Raw genomic sequence first — 15,208 nt, 5'->3', positions numbered from 1 at the left:
ACATTGCTAGAATTATTTTTGGCAACAGTAACTGCCTGAAACCAGAAAAAAAATGGAAATAATTCTTTTAACATCTAAGAGTAGGGAAAAAAAAAAACACCTGCAAAAGCCATTCCCACTATGCCAAAAGGAAAAGCATTCTAGGGCAAACACAGATGAAGTTTTTCATGTATGCCCTCAATTGCCTCCCACCCCCATGATTTTCTTATTCAATTATCTTTAGGAATGTGGACTATGAAAGACAGCATCAAACAAAACTGTTTACAAAAGAAGGCAACTGCTTGAAGAACATTTTAGTTTCCCAAATACTGTAAAATTTATTTTAAGCTTACTTTTGAAGCTGAAGGAAAAATTCATGATAAAGACTGAGAAACTTTAGGATAGGTAACACAAAAGTAAAGTTTAGTGAAGTTATTATAAAACAATCCATATTTTTTCCTTTTATGTGCCCATTCAATTCTGAACTACCACAGATGGTGCTATTTTAGGTTTTGGTTTTTTTAAAAAGGGCTTAAAGCAAGTAATTTTCACTTCCTAAAATTGGCATTGGACCACGGATTTCCATATTAATAGTGACTTCTACAAAAACATTTCTGATAAGCACATCACTTTTAGGTCACGAACATCAAGCAAACTTATTCTTACGGAAGGAACTATGTCCAGAGAAAATATGGTCTCTTCAGCTTCAGATTTTAACTCTGGTTCTCCTGATGGATGCAAGGTGCTTAGGCAGTGTAAGCATTCCTGGTTACATACATATCAACAGCATCAAGCCTTCAAGGCAAACAGAACTTGTGCACTTGTGGAATCTCCTGGCAAGATGGCTCTCTATTAAAAGTTCTGTAGACTAGTAGAGACTCAGCCTGGTTTGGTATTTCAGTAATTGGTTGGTCCAAGTTATTATAGTATAAGGCATTAACTACGTCAGAATTCCATGAGAACTGGTGGTTTTAAGACCTACTTTATTCCTTATTTAGATCACCTGGACTTTTCCTTCTTGTAATGCCTCTAATTATAGACTAGTGGGATAATTTTCCATCAAACTTTAAACTCAACATAAAAACCTAAAACAATTTAAAATAGCTCTCTAAAACTCCTGTAAAAAGAAGAAAGATGAACAACGATCCTTTCAAGACCAGTGATTTGTTATAAACCCTCCTGTGATTAATTATTTTTTATTAAAATAGACTCAAAAGCAGCAAATCCTCCAAATCTATGCAGTATCTGTAGTGCTTCTGTCAGTCCAAGGTATCCAGAGGACACATTTGGTCACTCTCTCTCAAGCACTATCAGTAATGCCATTGTGATATATCTCTCCACAGGATGCACAGATCTGCCCAACATTTAAAATTCTTGGCTACAGAATCTCCTAACAAATGCTGCTACTGGGACACCAAAGCTACACACTTTGTAGTCAGTGTAAAGGCAGATCAGATACACTGAGCTGCAACTGCATCTCTCAACTGCAGCACAAACCTGCTCTCCAAGTGTTGCCGAAATTCATCACTGCTTTGACCGGGGCAACAGATCAGTTCCAACAGAGTACCTTCAAAGACTGTGCTTTCTGTAATCCTCTGAAGACAGCAACATCTTGTTATTAGATGAGTGATTCAATCACCTAGGTAAACATTACACACTTGGTGGCAATCATAACCATGACCATATTTACCTCTGGGCACACTTCCTGTAACACAGTGTTCACAATACTGCCATTTATAAGCCTAAGCAGACAAATTATTGTGATAATAAGTCCTTACATTCCTGCATTCTACCTACAGAGGAAATTACAAAGCTAGTTTTACTCTATTGAAGCAATCCACATTTCTTAGAACCTGATCTATGTGGTGGCCAGCCTGGGGAGCCTTTTCTACAAAGAGCTAACAGAGATATCTAGTGTCATTAAGCCTTCTCTTGCAAGGTACCAGACTGGGGACTAACTACAGATTCTGCTTCTTTGCTTACGTTAACTCATTCTCAGTGGCTAAAATTTGGAGTGCGGAGAGTCATACTCAGCCTCTCTCAACCACCAGTGAGATGGATGCATGTCCGTCATGGCTGGTAAAATCCAATGAGGAGAGTTAAACCCTTTGTAAAGACATATCGATCATTACTTTGAAACACTTCACTAAAAATTGTATTGATGCTAGAAGTCTGAACCAAACAATTCCTTTACAGGGCAGATCATGGAGAAGTTGCAGTAATAGCGAATCGATTCCAGTTAATGGACTCTATGAGTGCTGTGACAAATAACTGCTTCCCCAAAACACACTACACACTGTGACCAAAAGAGTTATCTTTTATTATTCGATAAACATAAATTATGACAGATGTATTACACTTCCATATGATAGAATACTGACTGTCCTGTTCAATAATCAAGACATTTCTAACTTGCTCCTGGTTAACCAAAACTTGATTCCAAACACAACTCATTTGTCAACCTCAGTCAAGGAGAGGACCACAAAATACTACTGTGGAAGGGAGAAGGAAACTCCTGATAATGTGGCGTCAACCTCCCTTCTCTCTCTCACATTCCCAGTAAACTGTGAAGGGAATTACATTAATATTTTCTCTTTCATTCCAATTGCCCCAAATTCTGCCTTGACTTGGAAGCTGTCAGTACTAAAAATAAACATCTCTGTTTCTGTATGTATAAACCAAAATGACAGTGATACAAGTTGAAACTTGGAAAAGACTCAGAAACCTATTTCCATACATACAGAAAGGACTGAAAATAATCACTGGAGTTAATCTGAAGGCAGAGGCTAGCTATCTGATTCTGCCTACCACATCAGCTGGTGTCACAGTTCTGGCCCTAACTACTCTTCATCACATGCCCATGTAATTCTAGTACTATTAGCACAGAAATAAATAAGATATTGTACTATTACCACTACAAGACACCCTTCCCTCACGCCAAAGAAATTTCTTACCCCAACTCACCCACCAAACAAACACACTTTCAGTGCACGACTGTTGTGAGAACGTTATTACAGAAGTCATCACCATCGTCTACAATCATATTTTCACCTGTTCATGGGGTGTACACCTGTGGGCTCTTGGCAATGTACTTCACTGAGGTGTGGGAAATTTCCGGTTCAGAACGAGCCCTGTCATCTTTGTTCTCTTAAGCAAATATGCCACACAATCCCAAAACCTGTGTGAATGCTATGGCCTCTTATAATGTTATCTTATTTATAAATATTTTACCTTTTTAAGTGCGCAAAATACTAATGCAAATCCCTTGAACATATATACAAGAGCCAGAACAGCAATATATATATAAAAAGTAATTCAAAGATCTTGAAGGTGCATTTATACTGCGACCTAATGTGCAAGCAGTAGACCACCCCACCACAGGTAAGAAATGAGAAATTTTGAGGGCTATTGAACACTGAATTTTCACAGCTGAACAGTATAAAGTTATTTAGCAGCGTTCAATAGCCTTCAAACTCACTTCTGCCTGTGGGTTACAGTGGTCCAGAAGAAAAAGACTGGGAAACAAAAACAATACAGGTTGGAACAAGATTTTCTCAGTATTTTTTTAAAACTCTTTTAAAGTTCACATCATTTTATGTGTTTTGAAAACCATACAGAGTTCTGCAGATGCCCTACACTATTAATCAGACAGCATAGAAAGAGCATCCATATAAAAGCAGGTTTTAGCCTATAAATATACTACTAACAATAGCACAGGTGTATACATGTATTAAAAAAAAAAAAAGAAAAACCTGCTGCTTCGGGGACAACAGCTGCCCAGTCCAACCAATTCTGTATGCATTTTGCTACTACTCAAATGGCATATGCAACATGTTGGGGGCCTTTATTCAGTTCTTTTTAGTTAGCAAAACTAACATCTGAACAGCTGGATAAGATATGGGATTCATTTTATTGTCATGAATACTGACTTTTACAGGACTTTTAAAAGGGGATCTAAAAGAGTGTGTATTTGTTTACCAAGTGCTCAAAAATGAGCATTTGAATATTCCAGTGGGAAACACAAAGCAGGTTCCAACATAATAATTAGATCCACTTACTATAAATGAAGTTACATCCTGCTTAAGCAAAGAAATTGGTCAGTTTTTCCATTTATGCTTGCATATTTCAGCTTTTACCCATTCCCTAGCATGGATGTTTCATTGATGGCTGAGGGTAACACTTCAAAAATGAACTAGCTAAACAAACTTCCCAGCAGCACTTGACAGAGCTACACCTATTCTTCCCCATTTCCAAAGCAGTACAGAATTAATTACCAGTTCTATGGATCTATTGTAAGTATAATAGACTAAAGAGCTATCACAGACACATTTATTGTAAAAGCACAATCCCAAGAGTGTCTAGTAGAGGGCCAAAACGATTAACACAAATGCTTTGTCAGATCAAAGATAAAACCTGCACCGCCCAATTGAGGAATGAATTAGAACAGTGGGTTATCTTTCAAATTAACCAGGGCAGTTAGTGAGGAAAATTTCATGAAAGTGTAATTCTTAGCCTTTGTGAATCCACACAGCAGGCATTCTGCCAGCTGACAAGATGATGAAATTTTCATGCTTAAAAAAGCCCTCTTCATTTCCCAATTTAGATTAGCTAGCGTTTCTCTCTCTTTTCATCTATTTGCTCTTCTGAAGCAGAATTAAAAAAAAAAAAAAAAAGCACACAACAGGATCAATCTCTCATAGAATAAATGCATTTCTGAGAAGAAATAAAATCCTTCCATGTAATTTTTAAATATATTTACATTTAAGAGTAAGATTATCAAAATTGATATTGTTAATACCATTAAGAAATCTGTAAATACTGGAGCAATGGTAGATGGGTTTTGGAAGTCAAATATAAAACATTTCAATGTTTAATGGCAAAAAACGATTGCAGATATTTTCATATAAAGGCGAGTTATTTACAAAAACAATGGGATTGTAGCAGGCTTACAAAATTCTATTTATACACTTACACTTGCATCTTTTTAAAGGAATGTAGTATATCATGATTGTATGTATTTATTTAACACAGTTTCATGTGCCAAAAAGGGCAAGATGATTTTCTACTTTTAGATTTTAGGCCCCCCCCGCCCCCCCACTTTATACAGCCACATATAAAAGCATTTCAATAGACTAAAGGAAACAACAAGCAAGATCTTGAACACTTAAACACCTAAAAAAAAAAAAATCTGATTCAAAGCTCAGTGAAAAAAAAGTACACTTATTCATCTCAGTGAGCTGTGGATCAGGCTGAAAGGCTCTTGATAGGGCTGTCTTCATAAAAGGCAGCTCATTATTTACAGGTTAAAAACCATTTTCGCATTTTATGTTTTTGTATTATGTGCCATTTGAAGGATATACAAACAAAATAATATCTAAAAAAAATTTATAATGGAGTGACAATATATTTGACCCATACAAATTGGTATTTCTGTGCCCTTCAGACACAATTATTACAATATGAGATTGTTTAATAAGAGCCTGAAAGTTTCATTAAATATTTTGTTCAGACAGTTTTTGCCATAATACTTCTGGGTGTGTCTTTACAACTTACAGGATTATATATATTAGTGCAAACACCCATTTGATGAATTTCAACTCCAGCTGTTATACAGTCACTACAAGTACTGGATGAAAGGAATAAACTAAAAGTCTCAGCATCCGATTTTCTAGGAGCTAACAGGACAAAAAGTTTACTTGCCCAACTCCATGAAAAGCCCTTTTGTAAAAAGAAAATTAATGTGCAATCTGGAAATTAATCTCACATTTCCAGAGTCTGAATGTATTCCACAGCCAAAAAGTGGTTTTAAACCTTATTATAGCTAACTAGTTTAAAAGTAAATTCTCAGTACTAAAAAAACCCTGAAGCTTTTACTTACATGGACAAATAATTTTCTTTTTCATTATCTTAATTATCCAATATACCATGTAGTAAGATACTTAATAGATTTATGTAAGCAAATTACAATGTTCAACATTTAAACATTTCAGTTTGGTTCATAGCTTGGTCTTAAAAGACAAAACAACCAACCAACCAAAATAAAAACAGAACAGAGCAAAACATTATACCGCTTTTTATTCTTATTAGCAATAAGAATTTCTCCTGTCCTTCTAGCACATTAGAAATGCAAAACATATTGATATAAGTTAAAAAGCATGGTGGGTTTTGTCCTAATGTTGGACAGTGAGAAGACAGGAATTTTAAATACACTTTTTTCCCCCACAATTCCATACAAAGTCAACCACTACCACTGGCACTTTGGATTTCTTGCACTACCCCTCAAAAAAAGAGAATTATATCAAATTAATTAACCATCCATCTGTCTCCTCTTTTTTTCCCTTCCCAATCACTATTAAGAAAGAGTCACTGTATTTCCCTTCCTACTGTCCCTCAAAGAATTTTTACAGATATACATTTGGGTTTCCTTTTCACAATGTAACACAATATACATCAATTTGAGTTAAAGAAAGAGAATCATATTTCAATTACATGAGAAACTGATTTGATAAGCTCCACAGATTTTCCTAAAACCATTGAGATAATGCACTCTGGCTAAGAATCTGGAAAACACAGAGCTACTACATCTGTAATAATGCTGACACACACAGTTACAAAAATGTAAATATATCTATCTTGAGCCTGAACTGAGAAAACAAACATTCTAAATTAATATTTTAATTCACTGATTGTTTTATTTTCATCAAGTTGGGGTTTGATGCTGCATGCTACTACCTTGCTCTATACAAAAAAAAAAAAGGTAACATGACAGTCACTAAAAACCCAGCACTACTTCAAAAACTCATTTCATATGGCAGAGTATTTTCTGCATACTTACACTGTAGTATTTTCTGAGGCAGCGTCTAATATCCAGTAGTAACTTGTTGTTCATTTGAACCACATAGCTGAAAGGAGGCTCTTCACATTCTGTCTTGCTGCACCTTTGCAAGCTGGGTTCAATAAATCGCCCCTGAAAACAGAAGTGTAAAAACAGCATCATTAGGACAGATGATGGCAGCAGAAGTTACCACAGGAGTTTAGACATAACACATATGTTTTTAAAAGTAACAGTCTTAAAGGGCCCATAATATCTGGGCCTTCTTTCTTCCCATCATGGTTGGCCACACCCATATGGGAAAACTGTAGGTCAAGATACCTTCACATTCTCTTCTTAAGGAAAGCTCTTTTAGAGAACACACCACAAAGTTAGTAATTCAAAAAGAGATGTTGAGTAAAAGAAAAATAATCTGTGGACAAATCATGCTCCCCTATGTCTACCAAATAAAAAGAGGTTTATTGTTTTATCAGAGACAAAGTTCTGCCTCAGTCCTCTGATCAGAACTTTGAAACCAACCTTATAGATACTAATTATGAAATTACCAACAGGGCTGTAGAGACAAACCTCATTAAAGAAGAATCAAATGATCATCTTTTATTTTCTTCTAGTTCAAAGAATAGCTCTTACGGTTCTGCACTATCTCATTCCCTTATTTTCAAAACCTTCTGAACACCTGACATTAAAATTTCAGAACCTGGAAGTGTTGTGTGAACAGCTGAAATTAAGTTAGTGGAATTCTCCCTAATACAGCAACAGTCTGGTAGGCTGGACAGTCATACAGCTTTCAGAAAACCTTTCTTTCAAGGTAAGACTTAGCTGCTGTGAGCCATCTTGGCTAACCCCCCACTCACAACACTAATTAATTCCAGGTGAAATAGAGGAGATTTTTGGCTTGGTTTCAGGATTTCTTCTGTTGTTTGGTGGTAGGGATATGTATTTTTTTAAGGAGTTTGACATCCACTCCTCTCCAGTTAGCCCATCTGCAACTTGTCAAGTCTACATGCAATTAACTGTCTTATTTACAGCTGCAAGGAACAAAAGTCAAGGATTCACAAAGTATCACTCGATTTGTGTGTCTTTTCCTCTTACTTGCTTCCAAAGACTGCTTTATTTTGATTCAAAAAATGCAAAACATCTGCTGTTTGTCCAAATTAACTTGAAATAATTACTTTTAATTTAGATAAAAGATTTATTTGCTTTCAGTTTCAAGGTTTTCACTACTCTGAAGCTCGCTAATTTCCCGATGACTAATACATACATAACATGCTGTAGAGTTAAATACTTGGCCCTATTTCAAGTTGTGATCCAAGGCCAGAGATACATTTTTTGGCAGAACTTCTCAACAAGAATGTACCCCTATGACTTTTTATTCAATTCACAGAGACAGAAGGGAAGATAACATAGAAAAACCTTACTGTCAAGTAGGGAGGTGGGACGTAGCAAGATAAACACAAGTTTAAAAAGCACTTTGTTCCAATTAATATGATTTAGGATAAGAAACTGTCATTGCTATACAAAAAAATTTATTAAATGGATAACTACAAGTTACTAAGGTGTTAAGATAAGGATTCCTTTAAAAAGTTACAGCAACAATCACTCACGACTGTGGGCAAACAGATTAATGAAGCCAGATAATCTCACAGTTCTGTGAGACGACGCAGCTGAAATGTAAAAATGGGAAAAATATTTCAGCACCATCCTATCAGCAATTATCTGCTCCAAAGCTATAAATAGCAGGACTGAAACAATATGGTATCTTCTCCAACATCATATGAATCCTATCTGAAAAGCTGTTCTCCCTACAAGCATTTTTCTCCCTCACCAATGAACAGAAATGAAACAAACAAAAATCCAACTAACCGAACCATCAAAGACATTGTCATAAATATTTTCTGTTCCGCATTTGAGGCAGCAAAACTTGAATCTTTCACAATCCTTATATTTCTCCTCATCAGTGAGCTGAGCTGGGCCACCAACCAAGGCATCATTCTCCTCATCTTTATGGTAACGGTGATGGACTCTGAATTGGGAGGGATCCAGTCCTATTAATAAGAAACAAAAATTTCAAAAGACTAAGAGGTCAACCATGCAAGCAGGCTTATTTTTCATATGCTTGGTGAAGCAGATTCAAAAGAAAGTTACAAAATGCAAATTCAGAAGCTGAAAATCTCTCCTTAGCAAAACTTCCTCTATAAAACATAACAACATTCTACAATTTTTAACCATGAATAAAGGTTCATGAGACATGAAGAAATCATCTCACTTATCTTCTTACGCAAGATTGCTTTATAAATAAAACAAGCACACTGCATTATCATGGGAGTATGCAAGAGAACATTTTGTTTCTGAGGAAACTACTCCTAACGGATAGCTTTATTGTTATTTTCTTCTTAAGTTACATAGAAAATATTTCAATAAAAATGTGCATCGTTATTAAGAAACAGTCTTTAAATCAAAATGGCACCATTAAAACCAAAAACAGAGAATAAAAACCCCATTAAAGAAACGCGGGTGCACTGCTATTACCAACTCCTTCAAGTCCGTACACAACTGCCAACTCTGATTTCAATGCAGTGGTCGATTTCATTTTGGCTCAGTGGTTAACAGCATGGAGGTTTCAATCTAATGCAGTGGTTAAAATTCAGCAGCAGCATTTAAAACCACAGCGCTGGAGACAAAGTGCTTTATTTTTGATTGCCAGAACTCAAGATTTTAAACAAATAAATACACAAAAGAGATCCCAGAAATACTGATTCAACTACAAATAAGTAAATAAGCAAGCAAGCACGAAGTTCACTGTTCTGGGAATAAGACTGCCAAAGTAAACTTAATAAAAATCCTCAAGTTTTGTCATCCTTTGTCATGTGCAACATTTTAAAAGTCCATGCATCTCATTTACAGGGTTTTTTTGTTAACTTTAGAAAAAACACATGTTGGGGAAAAAAACTTAATCGAATGAGCATGCAGGAGAAAACCTTCAGAAAAGTGTGGCTCACTTTACCAGTAAAACAAAAAGATCAGAGAAGCACTTCAAAAAATATTTTTAACAGACATTAGGCAAGTACCACATTACCATGTATTAATCTATATCCTGTATAAATTTCAGTTCCAAAAATGTAGTAATTCCTATAAGAAATGTAACAAAGACCACAGATAGAAAGTGAAGCTTCACCTTATTATAACTACCGTTACACTTAATGACAATGCTTGGGAACAATATTCAGGTAAATGATACAAATACTATTGCACTTACAAAACAGTTGTGTTATACAGGCAAATATAGATTGTCCTTACATAAAAGAATTGATATGTCTCACTTTAATACCACTATTCTGAATTTTTATGTTGCAGTCTTAAAACAAATTCAAGGACAAGGAAAAATTCCATTGCCAAATAAGTTTATTTAGTTCTTGATAGAATATGGGTTCCAGTAAAATTTATTCAATCTTCCCAATTTTGTCAAAAGAAAAAAATGACAATGCATAAAGGTAACACTTCACCTCCAGGAGGTTCCTAAACTTTAAATATAGTTCTCCACTATTCATTAAAAGAAAGAGCATACAAAGCAAAATACACTGCTAATAGCATATTTTACAGCTTAATACATATGGTATCCCCCAAAAAAGGCTGTAAGGGTTTGTTTCTGGTTTGGTTTTGGGGGTTTTTTTGATTTTTTTTTTTTTTTTAAATAAAAGGGCTGGTAATATATTTGCTGTTTTAGAAAACAGAGAGTATGTTCTGCAGCACGCAGGTAGTAGATAAAAGGTTTAGAAAGTTCAGTATTCAGATTTTGTAAAAAAATAAAGCAAGCAGTAGGTTGAATCTAAGGTAGTAATGGTGAAAACAAAATTTCTCAGTTTACTTTGAGTTCAGAAGTGGAATGCAAAAACATCATTACAACTTTCTGATACAGATACCACTACAGTTCGGCTAGAAACTTATCTTTGGTTGTTTCCCAAAAGGCAAATATGGAGCAAAGTAGCTCACTAAAAAAGATAAAAGGAGACAAATGCTGGTCTTCAGACAACCACAGTGTTCCAACACTGAGTCAAAAACAGTGACAGTAAATATTGGTCATTTAATACTAGTTTAACAGAAAAATAAAAAATCATTGTGTGAATTTAAATCACACCTGTCTCTGAACTTAGCTGTTTTGGCTGGAAAAACAACAGAAAAAATATTGTGCTGAATTAAGCATACACCTAACTTTTGGTGTGCAAACTGCCACAGTGAAATAAAAGGGAGTACAAATCAGGCTTTCAAAGAACATGCCTACCTTAATTATCTTGTGGAATTGGGACCTATTTTATCTATTATCTCCTTTCAGGAATAGTTAAGTTGGCTCAATTAATCCATTTCAGCACACAAACATGTATCTTCTCAGACCAGGTCACACTGGCCACACTATTTTACTTGGTACACAAAACAGGGGCTATCTGATTGGGGAGTTAAAAAAAAATATCTGGTTTTGGTAATTTTTAAATTACTAGGATGAGACTAATCTGTGAACTTTGAACTCTTTTTTTTTTTCCCTATTACATCAAGAAAAAATAAAAATCAAAGGGACTTTGACTTACTCTGGCAGCAAGAAGTCTTCAGGGCTATCATTAAATTACCTGCACTGCAGGTAAGCTTTCCCACCTCACCAAAACTACGAGGCTGGATGCAGGACAAAGCACCGCAACATTACAAATGTGCTGATGAAAGCAGTGTGACCAAAGTAATCGATACAACTAAGTTCTGGGACTTGTTCCTGAATTATTTAATAATTAAAACATTTACTAACTGGCAAGCAAAGCAGCTCACTCAAGAACCTGAAAAAACGGTCAGAGATTTTTACCAAATGCAGTATTTTAAAAGCAGCATTTCTGCGGATCGCTGGTGCGCGTCCTTCCCCCGCCCTGCGGCGGGCACCGGGGCGCCGCGGGAGCGCCGGGCAGCCGTGCGGGGCCCGGGGGCAGTTCCCGGGATGCCGCATTCCAGCCGCAGGTGCGCGGGGCCGCGGGAGTTCCGCCCGCACCTTTCCCCAGGGACCCGGCGCAGGGCCGGGAATCGGCAGCCGGTGCTGCCACCCCGCGGCCGGCGCCGCGCACTGCAGCGGGGCCCGCGGGGCCGGGGCCGCCCGCCCGGCCGGGCTGCTCGGTCGTTCATTCACGTCGGTACTGCTGCTTTTATGCATTCATCTTAGCGCTGTTTCTTTTATTCATTCATATTTTTGTTGTTTCTTTTATTCATTCAGAGCGCCCAACGCGCTTTAGCAATTCTCAGTTTCTGAGCAGGTCTGGAGCATCTCAAAAACACCCAGCCAGACCACAAACAGCAAAGTTCACACGCTCTAGGGCTGGCTCGTCATCGTATCGTCATGAAATTTCGTCATGACTTTAGTCTTAGTTTTCATCACTGCCCTTTCACTTCACTCTCTAATGTGAGGAAAACAACAAACAAGTCAGAACCTGAGGTAAGTTCTGTGTGCCACAAGGAGAGCATCTATCCTGGTTTCTGTCTGGAGACTGACCAGCTGCTGAACACTGTATTAAAAACACCTATTAAACGATTATCTAATAATAATAAAGGACAATATAAAAAGACAATATATTCGGTGCTGATGTGTTTCCTTACAAGAAGCAGCTAACACATAGACACTGAATCAAAGCAAGGAGCAGTACTGGTAAGTACTCTTAATGACAAGCCTCATCAGGACCCAGTGGTGACTCCCTAAAATCAGGCAGCCTTCCTAAGAAATGCCCAAATGCCAAGCAACCTGCAGAGCACCGATGTGCACATTCCTCTGTAAGGCAGCAGCACATACCTCTTTCAGAACATCATGACGCTGTCTAGGACAGCAGTCATCAACTTCCATCATGAAGCAAATAATATTACATAGTAACAACTACAAAAATCCCACGGTTAAATGACTCTGCTTTCATAATGTCTGCATATTTCTGACAACACACAAATAAGATGTGACTTTTCTTTGAGACAAGAAGCAGTACTTACGTATTAATAAAAACCCCTTATCTGAAATACAGTAAGATAATTGCTCTGCCATACAGTTCTTCCAGTTTAAAAGCTAGGTATCTTAAGGATGAAGTAAGGTCTCCAAGATTTAGGAAGATCAGATTTATTAAATGATATAACTGATCAGACTGCACACTTTATTCAGTTTTACAAACCGAGACAATCCTCACCTTGTCACTGCTTTTCCTCAGAAACTTCACGACAAAGAGAGTGAGTGCAAGAGTATGCCCATGAGGTTCTCCTTTTTAAGAACCATAAACTTCCATCACTCAAAGGCTAGGCAGACCTCCTAGTAAGCCCCAAAACAAAAGGCAGTTTTCAACTTGATTCCATAGTGAATAAATATGATATTTAAGGGGTTCTCTGCAATTTTTAAGTTGCATTATTTGCTCCCATTCTTCTGTGTCTAAAATAGTTTAAAATTACTTGCTCTGAGCACAGACAGAACAAAGAACTTTTCATTACTTTGATGTGAGCCAAGCTCCCCAAGCAGAGCTCAATTTTATCTACTCAGACTAGCAGGGTGACATAAAACATTTACCTTATAAACAAGCCTGATTATAGATTCTGTTAAACATACAGCCAAGATCTTTTTCCTACAACCACTTTCCCTACACAGACACATATTCTATGTAACACAATAAATCTGATCAGTGGAGGAAGACACAAACAGTGAAAATGCAAGAAAGTTTTGGTCCACATATATGCTGCTTATATATCGTCCAGAACCAGAAAATGCACCTTTTTGCAACAAGATGGGAAAAACAATGTGCATTTGGATGTATATCATGATGAAAATACTAAGTAAAAAGCCCAACTTAGCATCCCAGAACAGTAAACAGCTTCCATACTTGCTTGTTTTAGCAAGCTGGACTCAAGTATTTTGTACTCCTTTGTATCTTGCAAAGGATTTCTGATTTCTCAAAAGAAAACCACTTGACCATGCCTCCAGTACCATTAAAAAACCCTGTAAGGTAACTTCAGCTTGCAATAACTTACGTACAACTCTGATCAAGTGCTATATATGAAAACCTAAGCAGATCAGAAGTCTTGAAAAAGACCTGCCTTTACCCTCAAGCTCAATTTAAGCTTTCCAAAGAAAACAATGCTAGGGAAGGTGATAAAATTTTGACTGTACACAGCAAGGTCAAACTGAACACACTTCAAATCTAAGATTGTAATAGATACATACAGGTTTTCAGACTGACAATTGTGGACTATTAAAAAACGCTCAGCTGCATGATGCTATAATAGACCATAAAAGAAATTTTCATCTGGAACGTACTACAGTGCAAAAAGCAGCACAGGCTTTTGCAAACAGTAGGTGCTATCAAGCAGCACAGAGCTCTTAAGATCTGGGTAGTTAATTTAGGTGTCTGAAGGGAGCCAGTCTCTTCTGAAAATCTAACCTGTTGTGAATAAGAGCTCTGAATTTGAGCTTAACTCTACAGGACTAACAATCTTTGCCAAATAAACTAGCTTCAGAAATCCTTCCTGTCTTTCACCTAAATGAAGTACAAGTTTGCTGCCTATTTTAAACCCCTTCAACCTAACCAAGTATGCTTGACCTTTTCAGCCAGGCATACCACACAGTCGACTCTGACATCAAGGGAAAGTTGGATACCAAGGCCCTGCCACATAATAAACAGGATGATTTGTATGGTCAGCCTGCATGTGTGGAGCAGGGCTGACACCTCCTCAAAGCATGAGAGCTGCTGAGGACACATGGCAACATCAAATGCCGCCAAGAAACACCTTTGCTGACTCGGAAAAAGCAGAATTTCTGTCTTTAACGCCTTCTCAACAACTCAGAAATATAAATGAAAAACACTGCATGTTACAAGGATTGCCTTGGGAGATTAAGATCCTTCATGGCTATCATCACCCTTCCTGAGAAACAAGAAGGCAGGACCTTTCTTGCACACATTTTAAGTACAATCTGGAAGCTGATCAGCTGTTCCTAAGGGAACTACCAAGATGCAGATACACAGGTAAAGAGTCCTGAGGCAACCTGCTACCAGGTGACTTTAAGTGGCCAAATCCTGGATCTTGGCCTTTACCTAAACACAAAATGCTGACGACCAGCTCTTCCCTTGAGCATTCCAATATTCTGAATAAAATAATTTCTGCAGGTCTGAACTTCCTGTAGGCGCGGGCATAGCATAAACAGACTATTAAACTGACACAGCACAACTCCCCAAGAAGATCTCCTAGAGAAAAGGCAGTCTTGTCAAGAATTTTGTAGCCAGCAAAATTAACAACTTTCTCATGTCCTTGAGTAACAGTTTTAAAAATAACAAACTACATGTGGGATACAAATCACAAAATTTCTATTTATCAAATAGATCAGTCAAGTCTGTTGGTTAATCACTTCTG

General features: G+C 37.1%; 1 protein-coding gene across 3 annotated transcripts in view; it reads right to left on the bottom strand.

Annotated features, from left to right (window-relative positions):
* The window catches only part of POLA1 (DNA polymerase alpha 1, catalytic subunit), a 186,557-nt gene that overhangs the window by 93,135 nt on the left and 78,214 nt on the right, over positions 1 to 15,208 (bottom strand). For all 3 annotated transcript variants that reach the window (XM_082278622.1, XM_082278624.1, XM_082278623.1), the window contains 2 exons: positions 8,675 to 8,856; positions 6,815 to 6,946 (listed from right to left, as the gene is read on the bottom strand). In XM_082278622.1, the coding sequence (XP_082134748.1) occupies positions 6,815 to 6,946; positions 8,675 to 8,856 (314 nt within the window). The remainder of the gene's footprint in view (positions 1 to 6,814; positions 6,947 to 8,674; positions 8,857 to 15,208) is intronic.

This window comes from Coloeus monedula (assembly GCF_965178545.1).
Source record: "Coloeus monedula genome assembly, chromosome: 3".
NCBI classification, from domain to species: Eukaryota; Metazoa; Chordata; class Aves; order Passeriformes; family Corvidae; genus Coloeus; species Coloeus monedula.
This window is presented reverse-complemented; position numbering and strand designations above follow the sequence as displayed.